The sequence below is a fragment of the Synchiropus splendidus genome, chromosome 2, assembly GCF_027744825.2.
Source record: "Synchiropus splendidus isolate RoL2022-P1 chromosome 2, RoL_Sspl_1.0, whole genome shotgun sequence".
In the NCBI taxonomy this organism is placed as follows: Eukaryota; Metazoa; Chordata; class Actinopteri; order Syngnathiformes; family Callionymidae; genus Synchiropus; species Synchiropus splendidus.
In genome coordinates, this window is record NC_071335.1 from 9,256,793 (window position 1) to 9,277,339 (window position 20,547).

The following is a 20,547-nucleotide window of genomic DNA, read 5'->3' on the forward strand; positions in this document are numbered from 1 at the left end:
TTCATGTGCATCGATTTATTTTTTTATTTTTAAATTATGTGGAAAACAAACAAAAAGCAAATTTGATTTCTACCACCAATGAGTTCCCCTTACCCACCCCATCACAGTGATAACTTAGTCACAGTGTGAAATGATAAAAATGAACAAAGCAAAAGCTTTTGTCTAGTCATCAGGTGTGTCCTTAATAAATAGCATAAAAGTCATGTTTTTTCCTTTTTGCCAAGAAGAAGGGCCAGATGACATATGTCAACTCTTTCACCCACAGACCGATTGCAGCACATTTTTTACAGTGGAATGCAATAACAAGTCTGCAACAAATGTGCATCAATTGAAAGATTTTCGCAAAACCTGTATGTGTAATATATTTAATAATTTAGTGCTAAATTGTAGCGATTGGACTTAAACTAGATACAGATCACATTTTCATGATCTGAATCCAAATTAGGAATGCTGTTGATGCTATCACAGCAACTTGACTGCGATACATTTAGGTTGTTTGCTGAATGCATGGGCTTTCTTGCATTACGCTAACTGGGACACGCGTGTAGAAATGTTATTGGGACTCAGACAGTGGAAAATATTCAACACTTGACATTCTAGTTTGAGCACTTCGAGTACCATTCTGAAACCTTCACAGTAAAATGGTCTCAGGCTGAAGGGGGTTTTCTTCTGCGGCTTTGCTTTATAATGGTGGTGGTTATGTATCCCAGCCCTCAAAGTCCGTTTTCTGCTTGCTTTTCAGACGTTTCAGTGTTTTATGTGTGTGCGCTTCAATTTGAGGGTCATTATGAATAGGTTTCAGTTTGGTTCAGGGTCCTGGTTAAGGTTAGCCTTTTGTTTTGCATGGTTTGGTTTTGGGGGGGGGGGGAGGCTGGGTAAAGCAATATGTCAAAGAGTGCTCACCACAAATATGGAGATGCAAACGTGTGTGTCTATGTGTGAGATATATATCCTGTTCCTCAAGGATGGTAAAAGATGACCATGCAGTCAATTGTTTGATGGATACCTTGATCAATTGACCGTTGACTAGTCAATGGGCCATTCCAAGATAATTAGTACCGCACTATTTAAAGAGCTGGTCCTCCGTGTGAATACGTTTGTTTAAACAAAGAAAAGGAAACGACACGTGAAATAACAAAATAAAAGCACAAGAAAAACTGAACATGACAAATTTAACTTTGATCATAAGAGTCACGATGGGTGTTCTCCTAGGGGCTGTTGAAAGGTGCAAGAAATCCATATTTATTTTACATCGATGGCCATTAGGTGGTGTACATGTTCAGCCATATGAATTTCGATTTGAATCCCCATCCATCGATGCTTCCATTGATGCTCGTGCTGCATGGGTTTAGTTTGTCACGTGAGTCTATATGCCAGGCGAAGTTGGAAAACAGTTGAGTCTCAGACAACATCTCTCTCTACTACAACTCGACTCCAACAGGATTGAGTGCCTTCAGAACAAAGCAGACATCTTTCATCTCTTTCAGCTTGTTCACCTCTTTGCGCTCAGCATTCGTCTATACCCACAGAGCTGTCCAAGGTCCTGCAGCTGATGACTGGCAAACTGGATCAGTGTCACCAGCTCAGAGTTCTCCCTCCACCGTGAAAGCCCTGCCGATTCTGTCTGCATTTGCTGATAAGGAAATTACTACCTGGTGCTTGCAGAGTTAGTGACTTTTTTTCCTCCCGTTCCCTTGTGGGCGCTGTAATTTTCACTTTTTTTTTTTTTTTGTTTAAGTTCACAATCTAATTTATCTCAAACAGTTTTCTCTCTAAAGTGTGATGTCCTCACCATAATTCTCCCCACTCTTGACACCCAGGTGTCTCATTGTTAACTTCACCAAAATGATCACAAGCTGTGGATGTGAACCTGAAAATCAATAGGCCTTTTTTTCCCCACAGGCCTCTAAAGACAAATCAATTGGGATATTTAGCAACGAGGACACGCGCGAGAGAAGACACTGCACAACATCATTCATGAGATGATTTGACAGAGGGGTTCACACGAAGGTCTCGGGGTTTTTGAGGCATCTTTGTGAAGCCCCCACTGTCTTCCCCGCTGCAGCCAAAGTGAGCAGTCTTGGTTCATTATATGCTTCAGTCAGCAGGGATGCCGGCCTCCGTCAGGATGGGGATTAACTGCTATGGAGGCCTCTCCCACTGGCTGTTGACACTAATGAGATTCCCTGTTACGCAACACTGAACCGTATGTTATCTGGGAAAGTCGCATGTTTAAGTGGTATCGTACATGTATGGAGTTTCAGTGCTCAGCCAATTAAAACTTTTATCATTTCATTGCACACATTCTCTTAACTGAACAATGGATTTCAAAGCGCAATGTAGATACTTTTTAGGGACATGTTTTTTTTTTTTTTTTACATGAAGAAATAATTTCTGTTCTTGGTTGTTGCCTCTATCAAAGGCCCTGCAGGTCTGACAATCTGGAACACCCTCGCAGACCTGACTCTCCTGGGATTTATGGTTTACCAAGACTGCTTTGTGACTGCTCTCCTGGATGTGCGTGGAAGATGATCCTGGCTGTCACAGTCAGCTATTGTTAGTATAAGAAATCCCTAACTCTGATATGGACAGTAGGAGGAATAGGACCAGCGTTCGCTCTAAGCTGCACGCGTGAGCAATTGCACAGTGCTGATATGGACTCTGCGCACACTAAGCAACCAAAAATCCATCCGGAATTGAATATAAAATACCGTAATTTCCAGACTACAGGACTTCTTGCAGACAAGACATTAAGCATTGTCTCATTAGACCAATAAAATTAAGCATTGTTCAACCGTGTGTACTACCGGCTGGCATTTTCCACCACTGCACTGGACGTGGAAGTGGGTTGCACACGCGCGCACACAATACAGCCAAGTGACACTGCTACATACACAATGGAACGAACAGCAAGTAGAATGGCCGGCTATTTGAAGTGATCTATTGAAGTCGCTCATGGCTGGTCAAAATGTGTGTATACAGTGAGCCAATTGGGAGGGAGGCATGATACAGGTGTCAGAGTTCGGCAGAGGAGAGAGAGGACCGATGTAGTGCAGTGTAGGCTACACACTAGACAGGTGAAGAAATTAAGTTACCTATTCCTCGTTCATTTTTTTTCACTGTTCCATGACAAGCGGACACGGAATCCAGTGGCCTCAAGTGGACAAAATGAAGTCTCTCACAAGACGGATTCATGAGCCTTATCTATCAGTTTGAGACATGATAAATATTATTAAAAATATGTGACTTCAATGACAATATTATTGTATTCAAAGAATCTCAATATATATTTTTAATATATTAGGCATGAATTTCTTCCTTTTTTATTTTTAAATTTCACATATTTTCCATTTCTCAATGTGAATTATACAAATGTCTAAATCCCCATCACTGTTTTAAAGGCTTATAAACTATGACCGCAGTCACCATAGCTGACAACGACTGGTTGCTCACACTGGTCCAAAGGACTCTACAAGGACATGGAGTTTGTGCCTTGGAAAATGAGTGGGAACATTTAATAGGACACTTATTGGACTGTCTTTGTCATAAAAACACAGAAGCCTTTTGTAGACATTGGACCAGGGTGTGTGCTGAGGTCAAAGGCTTTGCTGCTGTTCAATTTGTACCTTCGTGTAATGCAGCACGACTGAAAACCACCGGCAGTGTACTGGAGAACCACCTGATTGTCAGACAAACACGTCGGTAAGGAGGAATGCCTCATAAGGGGCTATATATAGCAAGTGACATCCATCCACTTGTTTTTTTTTTCACTCGTTTTTTCACACCATTGAAACACCTATGCGTCAAAATGAAACTCTGAATGCTGCCTTTGGCATTACTATGTTATATGAGGGAGTTTAGGAAAACTTCACCGCTATTCAACATCAAAGTTTGAGAACCCTCCAACGCTATCACAGCTATTCTGTCCTCTCGATTCGGAAAAGATAAACCTTTGGAGAATATGGATGAGCGAGTCAGTGACTGGTGAAACATTGATATCTATATTCAACCCATCCTCACTCCCATGGCGTAATATATTGACATTGGGGAAGTGGACTTTTGTGTCCTATACTGATTGCCATAGTCCACACATGATGAGCTGCTCCTGCTGCTCCTTCCGGGCCCAGATAGTTGTATTTACCCATTGAAATATTCCTCTCCAGCTATAGTGCTGTCCGATGTTATTACAAGATGAATATATATATATATATATATATATATATATATATATATATATATATATATATATATATATATATATATATATATATATATATATTTGTCTGTCTACCTAGAGCAGCTGATCATGATGAATATTAATAATCCAGGTGGGAATTCAGTCCTGACATTTGCTCCGAGTCTTCGGCAGAGCACAGAAGTGTGGCTCATGCTGATGGCAGTATCATGATTTAACTTACTAGCATACACTTGAAAAACCCCAAGCAAAGTTGAAGGATGAATATTGCTTTTCTTCCAAATGACTCATGTCTTGATATCTGTGAACAATGTTAAACTCACGAAAGCCCATTTGACAGACCTCAGGACTCAATACTGGAGTCTCCTGAAAGATCCGCGCATGTGAGTGGGAGAGGACACGAAGGACACAAATTGGAAACCTGACAGATGGTAAATACTTTGAGCTGAACTATATCAAAATAACTGCCCTACAAAACATTGACAAATCGATATGTGATCTTTTACTCTTTATTGCTTGGACTAAATGGCGTTGGAGTCTTCAATCAAAGCATAATGATTATGTTTCTCCAGGGCTGTACGCTTACTGTGTCACATGGCAGCACTTGTACTAGTAAGCTAAATATTTCAGTAGCACAAAAATAAACTTAGGAGCTCACACAGGTGCATGGTTTTCATGTTTATCAGTCAAAGTCAGCTTGTTGTTAGTTGCTTTGGTTAACTTGCCAATTTAACTTTTTTTAAGTAACAACTGACATGAAAAAAGAAGAGTAATGACAAAAATTATTCACTTCTTGAAAAACAGTTTAAAACAAGTTGTAATAATTAAGTTGTAATATTATGATTATGCACTGTAATGTTGTGCTACTGGCTCACTGAAGCAGTTTGCTCAACAAAATTAAATAAAAGTGATACCTCTCACATCAAATAGATACTAACACTAATACTGGCAGCACAACATTCTACATTGTTGTGCTCCTTCAATAAAAACTGACTTCAAAATAAAAGCAGTAGTTAAGAACCTCTACGATCAGTGGGATAAATGTACCTGTCTCTAACATTGGGGGCAGATGTCCCACCCATCACCCGTGGTTCCTACACCACCATATTACTAACCATGCAGGTTATTATTATTTCATAAATAGTTTCTATAAGTATTTCATCCCATATAATCTATTATCTATATAAGAATCTTTTATTCATCAAGTGCTTGCTTTATTTTGCACGTGGATCAAATCAATGTTTATGCCTGCTACGTCTTCTGGGTCGACCCTGATATTTGCACTGTATTTGTGTAATATTTGTGTGTACAGTGGAACCTCGGTTCTCGACCACAATCTGTTCCAGAAGGCAGTTCAAGGAGTGATTTGTTCGAAAAAGAAACAATGTGTTCCAAGCCTTATAATAGGCTTTTGTAGGAGTGAATGTAGAGTGTGTGCTGCAGGTGCGCTGTTCGTCTGTGTGTGTGGCTGCTGCATGTCGGAGGGGTTGCCAAGTGAGTGACGTCTCTCCAGAAGTGAAGAGGTGCCCGGTGCGTGTCCAGCTCTGAATGTGTGCTTCTGTGCAGTTTGGCTGTGACAAAGTCATAAACCAAGTAACGCTCTGTCCCAGACTCGCCTCATCCCTGTCCCAGCTCCAGCCCACAACAGGACATCAAACCCTGGAGTGAGCGCACGGGCCTCGGAGGTGTGGAGCGCGAGCACCTCCCCTGTGACACTCTACCACGGTCCAGTGCAGAGACAGGGAAGGTTTTACACCTCAATATGAAGAAAAAGCAGTCAGTAAATGTAGCTAACGGGACTCGTCTGCATACAGAGGCTGCGTTATACACAATAACAAAGCACGTCGTGGGTCAGCTGATTGGTCCACGCACGTTATGTCTTTTCCGGCACTTTCGGAGGCGTTCGCGTTCTGGATTTTCGTTCGAAATCAGTAGCAAAAAAAGCTTGAAATTTTCGTTAGAACTCCGCTTTGTTCGAGTCTGGGACGTTCGAAAACCGAGGCTCCACTGTATTTCAAAGTTGACAGGTAGATAGAGAAGAGCTGGAATAGATCAAAACTCATGAGGGTGGAGTCATCGATCCAACTCCTCAGGAAGGTGGCGATCGGCCTGGATGATGCTTGAAGTCGCTAATTGGCATTGGGACATCACTCATGCATGATTCATTTGCAGCCTGTTGGTGGTAGAAAAGAAATTACTTTTTGGGTTACACAGCTCTATATTTGGACATCCTGTCATTACGTGAGCCGTTCAGGCTGTTTCCTAAAATGAATAAAGCGCGCAGCTCTTAGGTTTGAGCCCTTCTACGATCCCGTGCTGAGATCTGTCAGAGAGCACAGCATCAATGTTGCTCTCCTTCAAAATCACGGATTTGTGCAACAATTCCTCCCCCAGGGTTTGTGCTTACACTCTCAAGTCCTCTTATTGTTGTTCATCTGCACTCTTGTTATGCTGCTGCACTCACCCATCCCACTGTGGGAAAGCCAGCAGCACCTACACACATCATTAGACTTGATAAAGTACACACAGCCTCTGCGTCTTTTACCAAAGCCCACTGTAACGCCTCGCCTCCCCGGCCATTCATAAGCCGTAATGGGCCCATTGGTGTGGAGTACGCCAGCATGAGTCGGGCCAGCTTGGATTGCCTTTGAGTTCGCAGAGGTTACGACGTGCTGCTTCATGCATCACTAATGTTCATTTGCAGCCGAACGGCACACAGGATGACTTCTTGTGAGATCAGCAGTTAATAGATGATGTTGTGTTATGTCTTCATACATTCTGTGTCAAGATATGTTACGACTCAAATGTCGTGGGGTTTTGTATGCTACAAACATCCCTTATTTGATTCAGTGCCTCAGCGTTCCATAACACACATTGGTGGTAAATATTCGCCGTAGCAGTAAAGCGGGGCTTTCCGCAGCTGGATGCTGGGACTTTTTTTATTCATGGTATGAAACCTTCACAGTGACAATCGCAAGCCAAAGGGGCGGTTTCACAGAGCCAGTGCTTTGTGAAGTCAAAGAGCAGGTCCAACTGCCACATCCCTTTGTAGTCCTTTTATTCATATTCAATATCTTTCCACTCCAACAGTCCTCCAACCTGGACGATATGCTCTTTTATGCATTCGTCCTCGCTGCTCCGTCTCATCTCTCCGCCCCAGTCATTCCTCTCACTCTTCTCCCACTCCCAACTCTCTCCGGCCCATGCCCATCAAACATGGCACTGAATCGAATCAGAATTCAGAATAACCCTCTTAAAAGCCATGGATGTATGACGGGATGCCGAAAGCTGGAAGACACGAGCAACATGCTTGCTGGGCTCAGAGTCATTGAGGATGCTGGTGTTATGAGGCAACACAACGGGAACAGGAGACAAAGAGAAGCGCTTGTTCAGGCCAACACTGCGTCAACCCACGAAACACTCTCCATAGTGTTGAAGTCAGGCATAAAGATGCCATTAGTCAGATTTGTTTGTCTAATAGATTGACAAGTGTATTTAACATGCAAACTTGAAAAAGAGATCCAATTTTCCCTCGGCATCTCAGGGAATGACGTCACCATCTGCTCCAATGTCAGAAACAAAATCAAACCGAGCACTGAGAGAGAAGAGATGTACACATTCTCTAGTTGGAAATAGTGTTTGTCTGAGGCGAGAATATAATCGCCTGGTGTCCAATGTACACACAATTTCAACCTGCAAAAAAACTCCTCATCCAACTTGCTGAAACATTGAAAGAAGTAAGACGGCAGTACAGTAACGCTCTTGCAGAAAAAGTACGAGACAGGAGGATTTCCCTGACTCTCACCACTGGGTGAAGCATCACCTGGTCAACAGAAGCTGGATTTCTCCTGGACAACTCCAGCCAAAGACACAGAAGACCTGATGAGGCTTGTCGCTGGACCTGCTGAGGAGGAAATGCTGGCATTTTGCCTTGTTATTAGGAAAATACACACGTTGCTTCTAGAGGAAGACATTTTCTTCCGACTTTGATAGAGATAAAGGAGACACTTTCTGCATCTTCCACTTGTGCATGCAGATACAGATATCAGTTGCACGTATGCATCAGTAATGGTTGACATTCACTGACCACTGCAGACCAGCAACACCTTACAATAGCTGCAAGAAAAAAAAAACAGATGCCTACTTGTCTTATTCTGTATATGAAGCTATCTGTCAGGACCCCATTCAATCCAACCAACGGCAGTAGTTTCCAATTGCCAAATAAAACACCGTATGCATTCAGGCCCGCCAATATTTCGCTGCTAATTTATATTCCTTAACAGACTCGATGGAAATGTTCTCTGACAGCTCTTTAGAAAGAAATGACCTCATTCAATAGCTGTGCCACTGTTGTGGTCTCTTACTGCCTTTAGCAGCACTCGAGTTATATAATCTGAAAATGCTTGAATAAATGAAACGTCTAGACCAGATCTTGGCATTGAACATTATGGAGGTCACATACACCTTTTCCAAATATTGCTGGTGTTAGAATGTTGACTTATAATTACCCCCACCCAGCAGGATTTGTTTTACGCTGCCTGACTGTGTGTCTGTTGGCAAAATAGTTTTAAATGTATCGAAATAAAATGATCTGGAAAGGTTGATACTGGGGACAGAAGGTGATGTTTTGTTGGTGTTCTGATGTACCATGTGGCTTTGAAGGAATCATCTGATGCTTGTTTTTTCAGTTGGAACCAGCTAAAAATAGAGACACATTCAGTGGAATCTCAATCATTTAATGTATTAATTTATGTATGTATTTATTTTTAAAATATTTTTTAAAAATATATGTGTTGTAGAATGGTGTTGTTTTGTCAGTTGGCATGTTTTCATATGGCCTAGTGAATTTGTGTCCACCCTTATTTTTTTAAGAGCAGCGTTGCACCCTCATTGTGGAATCAATCATGACTCTGGTCTGGAGTTTTAATAGTGAAAGACAGGTGTGTTTGGATGGCAGAGATCAGGCAGACTGACTGTAGCTAAGTCAATTTTCCCACATCACAATATACTGTCCAACTCCTCACTGTTGCATGACATTGACATCAACATTCACGTATGCCTCTTTCATATCCCGATAAAACTCCTATGGACTCATCTAGCATTAGTCACAACATTATCTGTCAAATCTGATCGAACCTCACATCTCAGGGTGACATCATTCTGAAGGTGGGAGGTCCCCAAGTTTGCGTCATAGCGTGAATGAGAGTTGTGCCTGCATCTTCCGTTCTTACTCATTCATTCTGTTTCATCACAGTCAATAACTCAGTGGTGTGCTTTCTTTCATCTGTGTCATTTGTTCAGTTGAGTTTTATCTTTCGTTAGAAACACTGCTGGGAGCTTTAAGTGTCTTCGTTTGAGGAAGTTTTATTAAAATTTGATCAGTCAGAGCTAAAAAACTTGAAAGAACTTGGAGGAAAAGGAAGGAGTTTCAGGCTGTAGAATGTGAACGTGTCATGATGAGAGAGTGAAACAGCAATGCAGTGTATCCTGAGGTTTCATATCTCCTCCCTAGGTTAACCTTAAGGGAAATGTGATGAATTCCTTTTGTAGGTTCTGCTCCACATTCAGGGTGGTGGTGATTCTGCCTTCACACAGCAGTAGTGTTGATGTTAAAATATGGGTGAATTATGATGAAAATCATTAATAATTACTGCTTGTTTAAACAATAATATTTCAATTGATACAAATCATGAAGGTATTTCTCAATTTTCTTGAAACAACCTCTGCAGTTTTATCAGTGACGTATGGATGCATGAGTCAAAAGAGTTGCTGTCACGTGTGATTGTTCTGCTGTTATTATCTGGATGATACAGTTGACGTTGATCAAACTCAGTCATAGTTCGTCTGAGCCTCGATTCTGTTACACCCACACATCATCAATAATTCACTCGCATTAATGAATTACCGTGCCTATCTTCTTGGAATGCAGGGGGCTTGCTCCCATTCTGCTTGAATATTTCACTGAGTGCATTAACCTTTTGCTGTTTCATAAGAGTTGCTACTGTGTTACAAATGTACCTAAAAAATGCATATTCACTAACCCGTGCCAAATCTATTTTGAACATATATATGAAAGATATTAGCAAAGACATTTGTTCACAAGTAGAAGAACCTTGTTGATACAGCAGTGATCTTCAGTTAAATGAGTGTGTCGTCTCCTAAATCACTTTGTCACACTGAACTCACTGCAACATGGTGGGCTGGACCAAAGGAGCTGTTGAAAGTTGTCAGGAACAAGACTGTTTGGTTACACTGTAGAGTATGGAACAGATTTTACCATAAATTAACATGTTTTTCGTATGAGTATTAGCATTATATTTGGCCAGTAAGTTATCTTTCAGAATAGTGTGTTAATAAGCATGTTTTACTCTGGAATGGTCACCGAAAGAACCACAACATGTTTATAGATTACTAGTAGTAAACAAGCAAGTAGTTTATTAACGGTTATTATGTGTTCCCCAGGCTGAAGTGGAACCAAGAGGGGAACAAAACCATCTGCAAAGTGCTTGGTGAGAATGGTCCAAGCCTGAAACCTTGTGGATGTGGACACTGTCATGAACTGGGAGCAGATCGTAGTGTTGTAGTACTCATGATTGATTTTGTTCTCGAGCTTAGTCTCAAGACCACTCTTTTAGGGTCTTGAGCTCATTTCTCACCCTAACACTAGCTCTTAACACTAGCACTTGGTTTTGAGTGCCCCCCACTATGAAGTGCCCTCCGATGACGAAGTGACGTGATTGACGTCCCTTAGAATTGGGACAACACTATGATCCAGCTACTAATGAAAGTGCGCTGGCAAATCGTTCGGCATCCTCAGGTGATTTGAAGACTGAGGTGGTGTCATTATACACAATGTGGAGTATGGCCGGAAAGTGCAAGGTGCATTTATCTTTCAGCTCCACAAGCTTCTTTCTGACATTGTTGAAGGTCTGTAGTTGAGTCAACACTTCAGTAGTGTAATCCGGAAAGATGAAGACCCACCTGTTGTTCCCTGTGTATTTCTAGGGACCGTGCTGTCGACTCAGATGAAAAAGTTTTCGTGATGCATTTTCGCAATGATGACCCGTGGTTTGTCTGAGTCTGGTAGCTTCGCCCTTTGAAGTTGATGAGCTCTGACAACCCTCAGTGGTTTTGAAAGGTTTCCATTACCCAGAAGTTCAGGAATCAGCTGGGAAAAAAGTCAGTGGGGTTTCCTCCTTTTTTGTGCTCCGGAATGCCGATGATTCTGACATTGACATCGAAAGCAACCCTCAAGATCATTTATCTTAGTCGCTGCCTTTTACTCCGCACAGGTAGCTTCCAGTGCTGTGATGCGCCTGTCTGTCGATGATAAGGCCACCTGGTAGGCTTCATGACTGTCTGTTTGAAGGTTGGAGAGGCTTTCTTCAATGGAATCTAAGTGGCTTTCATGCGATTTCTTAAGCGAGTTTACCAACTCACAGACCTTGGCCAGGTTGTTACCTTGTTTAGCAATAGCTGGTAATACATCCTTGTTGCTAGCACCTGTCCGGGCAACCAAAGAGGCAGCTTTCAAATCTTTAGTGCCTTTCTCTTTTGGCATCCTGTATTCAGATACAATCCACGTATAGTCCAATCGACTATATGGTGTTCTGTTGTGCAAAATCTCAATTGTGCTTCTTAAACAGAGTTATTGTGTCCAATATGGTGATCAGTTTGTGAAAAGTTTCTCAATCTGCTTCTGGAAGTCATTAACTTCATAAAGCATTCTGCTCCATCTTTGCAGCTACCCAGAAAAATGGGTTGGGAAAACAACCTGGCATTTTTTGGATTAACTGGATGTTAATGCTTTCAGAGTTGAAGGATATCAAAATATGTGCTGTGAAACAGATGGCAGAATTTGCACTTTAATATTCTTTAACATAATTGTAGACTTTCACAACAGGTTGCTCCTCATCGCAGGTATTGTTTAGATATTCTGAGGACAATCTGGTGTTGAAATATATCAACCAAATATATTGCAGAAACAACAGCTGGCTCAATGTTTCTTCAAACTAACGCTGCACCAGTGACATTTCTGCGGCATCATTTTCCCACTGACATGGTGCCACTCCACGAGCCGCTTGCCTCACTGAATGTATCCTTCAGTCTCTATGTTTTAAGCTTGTTGTCATACTTAGGCTTGTTTTCCGTCACGTTGTAGCCGTCATTACATGTTACGGTTGATGAAATATCACAGACCCTGATGTTACAGATTTGCCTTGTGTTTTATGGCTGCTCTTAAAGCTGTCTGCCGCCAAGTGACTTGATCCAAGATGAGGTTCTGCTCACAACACCTGAGCAGGCTCAGCCCCTCTGCTCTACTGTCGCACAGACACTGGGAATGAATCCAGGCATGTCCAAGGACTGCGAGGGTCTGCTCTGTCAGGACTCTCTCCTACTCTGTGACCCCATCCTGCATGATTCATGACCCCCCACTCTGTGGAGCGCACTGCAGATTATTAGCAGTGAAAGGTTCTGCCCCCTGATGATCTACTGCCCTCCTGCCTGCCATGAGTAGAAAACGGGAAGGTCTCACTAATCTTTACATATGTGTGAGTGTGTGTGTGGCTCCGCCAATGCTGCCCAGGGCCTGAGGAGCATGGCTAAGCAGCTCGTGTGCTTGTTTACTGTCAGGAAAAGTGCTGACTCTGGTTGGATTGGTTTGCTAATGTTACTGCGCGGGCACGTCCGCGTGCACGTGTCGTGATGTGTAGATTGACTTTTCCACATCAATAATTGCAGAGGCTGGTGGGAACCAGAGGCTGTGCCGTGTTTTACAGTCTTATTACATCGCTAATACAACATACATCCATTACAGCAAAGCCTCCACCTCCACGTCTCGCTTGTGTGGGAAACTAGTCTTGAGTCTTAATTGTTTTGCTTGCTGACTGTGCGTTAATGAGGCTGAAAACAAGTGACTGAGGCTTCAATATTTTCATGTACATCAGGCCTCCTTTGGATCTGGATATTTATTTGTGAATACATTCATTTCACCTGGTCCATACACCTGAGTTTGGTCAGTCGCCTCTATGATAAGTCTCTTCATTTCATGACTCCCTCCAAACTTTCTCCTGTTTTCTTCAACTGGATACACCTGGATGTTTCGTTGTGCCTCCACGTATTGTGGGCTGTTTTATCTGAGAACCTGATCCTGATGAGTCTTCTCTGCCGGGTGGCTGGAGTGTCCCACAGAGATGAATTGAGAAGCTCCTCTGCTTGTCCGCATTGTAAGAAGCTAGTGGAGGTGTCTTTGGCATCTGAGACTGGAACACCTCAGTATTTCCCAAGAGGGTTTCAGATGGGAGCCTGGGTCTCCTGAACTTGACTGCTGCCCCAGCAACTCAGCCTAGAACAAGTACCATATCAGAAAAACTGCAGGTGCAGTACTCGCACAAAGTTTTCATATTTGTTCTCATCACCAAGAGCACCTTGCCAAACCTGCATTTGAAGTTGAAGCCTGGCCACCACCAAACCAAAATGTAAACCCGCGGTACCTCATGCAATGTATGAGTTTAATTTCCAAACCAGAAACGTGTTCACTTCAGAAATAACACAAAAGCTTCTTTGTGCAGAGCAGACTATTGTCATCGACCTCACAAGCACGATCAGAGTTGAGGATTCTCTTCTCAGAAAGTTTGCTAAATCATTTTGGTACGTAAAATGAAAACATTTTCATTGTCACCGCCCAGAACAGAATCGATTACGTGATAAGTATCCAAGTGGAATTTCTATTACCGCACACTGGGGCTCACCTCTCCTTTTGTCACGTGTCCGAATACTGTGATCAGTTGGTTGTCAGTCTGGTGCTGCTGGTCTTAGCTGACACCTGTTTGGTTAACTTATGTGCTTGACTGGTGGGATCACAAACCTGCACCACCTTGTGTGAAGACCTCTGCGCTTCATCCTTGGATCATATCTATTCAGTGATAAGTCAATCATCATTTTAAGGCACCTTGAGACAAAATACTCAGCCAAGGCGAGAAGAAGCATTCCAAGTTCCACATAGTTTACCGTTCATAAACAGCAGGCAAGATAAAATTATTACAAGTCAAAGTGAGTCTTAAAAATATACCTCAATGTGTTCCACCACCTCACAAATTTGCATTTCTCTATACGAGACGTGGAAGAGAGCAGACAACCTGGAACATCACTTATTAACTGTTTCAGAGCAAGAGATAATAAACATGCAAAACAGCTTCCTCCTGACATCAGCAATGCACATCCCAATAATTCATACTTTGTGTGAATATTAACAACCCACCGTCCGCAACTGCTGTAAATGTGTGTGCATCGCTTCTAACCATGAAAATAAACAAGACTTCTTAAAGAAACACTACTTGCATTGCTATTAAGTATTAACATAGTGTGCTGAACAGTTTCCTCCAGAGTGATGCTTCAACCTGTTTTATGCTGGGAAGAATTCTGAATTTTCCCTCTGCTTTATCTCGTGACGTGTGAAGCCCAAATTCAAGTGATTTAATGTGAAACTTGCATGTGGACCGTGACTCCTGTCTGACTCTGTTTTCTCTGAACTTTCAAAGCAAAACTGCAACTGCACCATCAATAAGTTGCCTCCTGCTGAATTTTCACTTTCTTCCTTTTTCAAAGAGCCAAAGGCTTTCTTATTTTAAAGAAAATAAAACATCACCTGCCACGGCAACGGATCGGCCATATAAACTGGAGAGTGAAATAATTGGACTCAGCACTGCTGTGATAAAAATCTAATCTGAATTGGTACAGTAAAAAACAAACGTAACCTTTTATGAAACAGTCATAACTCATCGACATTAAATTTACTCTTCAAGAGAGACATCTTCAAATCATTGCAATATGAAGCAGCAATATTTAGGTTCTGAATCCCCTTGTGTAAACACACCTTCTGTACTTACTGTGTGAGTAAGACGCAACATTTGAACGATGGTCAATGATGGATGTCCATAATTACAGTCATCCTCTTTGGTCTGCTGACCACACAGTTGTGACAAAACAATCGTCTCTGCTGATAAAATAAAGTGAGCATTTCAGAGTGCTACCTATTATTAGCATGCAGAGACAGAACTGAAAATCACATTTACCATTGCAGCTTAATCCCTGGTGCTTTTCTTCCTATTTAGAAGGAGAAACCTTGAAATGGGCCACTTTGTTCCTACCATATATTTGAACATAGCACTCAAATTCCCCAAAACTCTAGCCATAATGCCTGATCATCTTCTGTGATGATCTGTGTTCTGTGTTCTCTCCGATTCTTTTTAGTTTTTGGTGCAAAGGTGCCCTTTCGGTGTCCAATATAAAATGTTGATTTATTTGATAAGGTGTCATTTTTTCCGCTTCTGTATCGGTTTCCAGAGGCTGTATAAAGCTTTATAAACCCACTTTCCAGCAGCACCCTCTTCAGTCATAAACCACTAAGCCCAGTTGAACACTTTAGATGAACTGCATCAATAAAACAACGCCCATCATTCATCAGCTACGAGCATATTAATATTTCTAGCACAGAATAAATGACCAAAATGCATCCGAAAGAGCACCTTCTGTGTATCAATAGCCAGGCATGAGAGGAATATAGGAGTTCATTTTTTTGTCCCTCATGTGTGCTACTCTCACTTTCATGCTGCACACGTGTCACTGTTTTTGTGTCCAACGATGAGATGATGACAGATATATTTCCATTACAGAAGAAAATCATTGACATTTTGTTCTGACTCACCACCCAGCTTGTGTTTGTTTTGAGCGCAGATTTTAGTCATTGTGTTGAGACTTTTTTATGTTATAAATTGTTATATATCAATGTTTGTATCAATTTAAGGAGATGGAAATCGAAGACGTCAGTTTCACAGGTCATACCTGCCTACCATGACAGTTCAAGTCGTAAAATCATCAGTCACACCTTCAGAAATGCTATTTAGATTTTTCTATTTGTGTTCCTCACATGTTGTCGGAAGTACTGAATGAATGAGTTTTTTCGGATCGAATTTTCCGATCAGATGTCATGGCTGAATCGAACTGGTTCACAGATGTCAGTGAAACTATTCCAAGTGGGAGGGGTCAGTCCAGTGGTACGCAGCCTTCCCCACCTTCCATTGTGTGTATGATGGTTGTAGGATGTTGTTCTGTGCTCATCTACGTCAAAATGTCTGCCAAACGTTAGTGTAACCTGGAACAAATAACCTGCGCACACAGATTCTGAATGGAGCTGCCACTCTGGCCGTGGAGTAGGGCAGTTTGTCAGCGAACACCTGGGCCTTGATGTTGTGTGCTTGATCTTGTATCCCCTTTAGAATGTGGATCACAAAGTGATCATTTCAATAATTCAAGGTTGTTTCTGTTTCGCTATGTGGGAGAAGCTTTGTGTTCACATGAGTAATGCCACGCAGTCATGCTCAGCGGAGATGGTGAGCTTTTCTGACAGAATACAGCGTCCCATCTTGACTGAGTAATCTGTGTGTGAGCAAGACAAGGGTTTGTGGGTGTTTGGTGGGGAACACAAGTTTCGCATCCAGTTCAATGTCACTATTGACGAAATCTGTTAACGCTGCACACATAACACAGGTCTGGTAGCATTGGATTATTAGTACGTAGTATTGCCTTTTGATTGATTGAAGCTTTTGTCTGACTTCCAGACCACTGGAAGGCTGTCAGGTTGCTGGTTCTCCTACTTGCAACGGAGCATCCCCACCAGTGATTTCACTTGTCAATAGAGACTAGACTCCTCATCTATAAGTGAACATTTAAACACAATACAATACATACAATACATACAATAATACAATTGTTGATATTTTGTACAAAAAATTGCTATTGTTTTAAACAGATTTTAATGATCCATTCAGAGTGTTTGTCAAAGCTTACTACAGCAACCAGCTGTGGCCTGAGGCTCCACACCTAACCACCCAAACGCATTGCAGTTCACATAGCTCCTGACCACTGAGGCATGTTAAAGGTTGCTACATGCTGCAACATGTCTCCACAGCTGACCCTGGGTCAGAGTCAAGTAATGTCCAGCAGGGCCATAACAAGTCCATTGCTTTCCCTAACAACTCTCCCTGCACCATGTCCGGCGGCCGCTCCAGCAGCTACGGCTGCTTCCCTGCCCTGACTCACATCATTCTCCTCTGCTGTTTCTGATCTTGTTGCTCGGCTCTGCTGAATTTATTTGCTGATGTTGATTGCGCTGTAATGCGCTGAGATCCCTGGACGGCCATTCTCAGTAAATAGCCGGCCTGCTGCTCGGCCCACTCTCACCAGTATGACAGGTTTAGCTCACGTCTCCATAAAGTTCAGGGCTAATAGCATCGTGGGCTGCTAATATGCTGCAGTTTGGGATGATGAAGCTTATGTAGAGGTTTTGTGTGGTGAGAGCAGGCTGAGAGCAGAAATCCATTTGCAAATCCAAAGACTAGGCAGAGCACACACAAACTACGATCAATAACAAGAATGTAAACAGCACATTGTCACCCTTTGATTGCTCTCTTTTCATCGCAGTCATGATGACTTGCATCGTTCAGTTTACAGCCAGCACTCCAGCCTCATGTATGCATTGCAATACCAGAAACAGTTTTTTTTTCCGTTTCCATCCAATGGGCGTGAGTCGAGGGGAAGTGAGCTCAGCGAGAAAGTGACAGTAGACCAGTGCAGAACGTAAAAGTAGACCTGCAGGCAGATGAATGACATCAAGAATGAGAAGTCTGAAATGAATGAAGAAAAGAATGACCCAATTGTATGGAATTAAAAGTTGAACGAGGCGCCAGTGACAAATGTGAGGGGTGGTGCAGTGCCCAATAAAATGAGTAGTCAGCAGATCCCATTTGGTTCAAATGAATCAAGTAAAAAACTAATGCCAATGAGCTGAATTGCAAAAACCAAAAGTGGGCGTTTATCTCAGGTCAGAACAAACAAAATATTCCATGCATCGGCACATTCCCATTTCCTTTAATCCATTTCAATTCATGGTCGATGATGATGATAAAACTCCCGTCAAACAAACACTACACACTCCAAATTCTTTGTCTGTGGTGAGGATCTTTGACAGTTCCATTAAATGCCCTGACTTGTTGTTGCTTGGTGGCTGTTCACCAGGATGAATTAATTCATCCAATGTCACCTAACTAGTTTCTGTTCCAGGGGTTCGGCTCCTGCCAACAGGGGGCTTCAGGGACTGTGTGACTACAAGCGTTCGTTTTTTCGTTCGCAGTCTTATAATTGAGCATTAGTTCATTTATTACCGATATATTATTACAACTGTTTTGTAAACCTTCTACTGTGTTAATCTGTACTCTCCTTTTTAGACTTTATACTATAAACTACGGCACCTTATGCAGTGTTGGATTGTGGACTACTTCCTACTCAGTCCTGTGCATTTCATATCAGTACGTTTTTCCTCCCTGGCTAAAGAATTTGTCTGAGATCTGTTAATGTGAGCTGCCATTGTCACTTACAAGTTGTCATCAGACCACCATTGGCTGGAAAACACCTGAGAACACAAACAAACATGCTCAGAATGTTGCACCTTTACTTTGAAGACTCAGCATGAAGTCTGTTCAGAAAGTGCTGAAATGCACACCGTGGCGTTCGAGGAGTAAAAGTAGCTTCCAGATAGAATAACGACCATATCGCTTCACTTATTATTGACCCCACTGCTCTTCTCCTGACCTCAATCAATACATCTATAGTGTAGAGTCTGTGATATTTTCTGCCATTAAAATGTAGTGAGTTCATCCATGTAGGTTCACAAAATCAAGAGTCAAAACTCCTCAGATGATGCAAGCTGCTGTTCCCTCTACTGCCCTCGTCTTTGATGTTGTGTCATCCATATGGTTCCTGTCACTTCAAGACAGTGTGTTCTCTTCTGCATGTCTGTCAATAGATCTGTGTGACTTCCCCCCACACTGATTTAAGTGTCCACTCCTAAGAACTTAGTGCTGCAGATGAATACAAATTTTCTTTCTGACAAAAAAACCTTTGCAATGACATTTGCCTTTAATGTTTGTATTATCATTCTGACTGAAATGTATTGTTCACTGGTCCACTTCTGTTTTTTCCAGGGACTCATCTCTCAGCCGGAGAAATGTGACAACGTCCAAGTTCAAGCTTCAGTTTCTCTGAGCCAAGACTAGAGTGTCAGATTTACTGTACCTCATGATGCAGCCATATTTAAACTGGATGTGGGTCGCTCTCTTTTTATATGCTGCTCTCATTACGTTTTTAGGCCAGATTTTATAATGCAAGCTATTTTAATAAATTATATTCAGTCTACTTCAGAGTGCTGTCATCTGTGCCGCAAGTAAACTGGACTGCATTTGACTCTTAAAATCATAAACAGTCACATGGTGTGGAATGTGCCTTTAGTGAGATTTGGCAGAGGCCTCTGGAGCGCTGTCCAGCAAGGTGAGCGGAAACTGAGGACGGAGGGGGAGAGGGGCTGACTCTGCAGGAGATTAAGCCAGAAATAGAAAGTAGTCAGATGGGGCAGTATTGACCAACGGTGGATCAGCCCATCTCTCTCAGTTCCCACGTCAGAATGAGCATGGAGAATGTAAATGTTCTGGGTCGGAATGCAATTGGGAATGTTTGCATCAGTTTGCAGTAATGACCTCTGTTGTCCTGCTGGCATGGATATGGTCTGACTGAATGACTTCTAGAAACATTTTTCAGCTGAATTAGACACACACTGTGTTATTACATAGCAACTCGATTAATAACCCACCCTCTGGTTTTGGATTCGAATTATGGCCAGCAAATCTATTTTGAGGTGGAATATTAAAGGGGACCTACAACGGTCTACCATGTTTTAAGACGTTGAAAATGTTGCAACTTACTCGGAAGACTGTGGATAAAGCTGGTCAGAAAAGAATGGTTTAATTAAGTCAGAAAATGAAAACAAATTGCTTTCTTAAAACCGTCTACATCCTGGCCCATGATGTGTTATCAGCCCGTGCCAAGATGCTGACTTGGTGGTGCTGGATTCTGTTTTTGACGCACCGTTGTTGGACCCATCCTTACTGATTGACATGATACGTACTCCAACTTCACTCCAGGGAATTTTTCATCCATCAAGGGTCAAGTCCAAACCATCTAGTTAATGGTGCTGTATTAGGCAGTATGTAAGGAATGACTGGGACATGTCCATCTTTCTTTCTAACTTGTCAGCAGGAAGGCAAAAGATGTCTGGCCTGGCTGCGACCTCAATTGGAGCTACAAGTTCTGAAACTACCCGTTATATGTGAGGGTGAACATGTTTTGCCATTGTGACACTGATGGTTTCTTTATTGATCTGGAGAAAGCCTTTGAGTTGAAGCGTGGTGCAAGTCAGGAGCAGCAGAGAAGTAAGTGAGAGGTGTGCAGTATGTATGATG

The 20,547-nt window shown here is 42.2% G+C and overlaps 1 protein-coding gene across 2 annotated transcripts in view; it reads left to right on the plus strand.

The window, feature by feature from the left end:
- Positions 1 to 19,433, plus strand: part of LOC128755023 (endonuclease V-like) — a 74,990-nt gene extending 55,557 nt beyond the window's left edge. The window contains exon 8 of one of the 2 annotated variants that reach the window (XM_053858155.1): positions 19,237 to 19,433. In XM_053858155.1, coding sequence (XP_053714130.1) covers positions 19,237 to 19,308 — 72 coding nt within the window. In that variant the 3' untranslated portion in view covers positions 19,309 to 19,433. The remainder of the gene's footprint in view (positions 1 to 19,236) is intronic. The other variant, XM_053858156.1, reaches the window with a different exon arrangement.
- Positions 19,434 to 20,547: the final 1,114 nt, after the last annotated feature.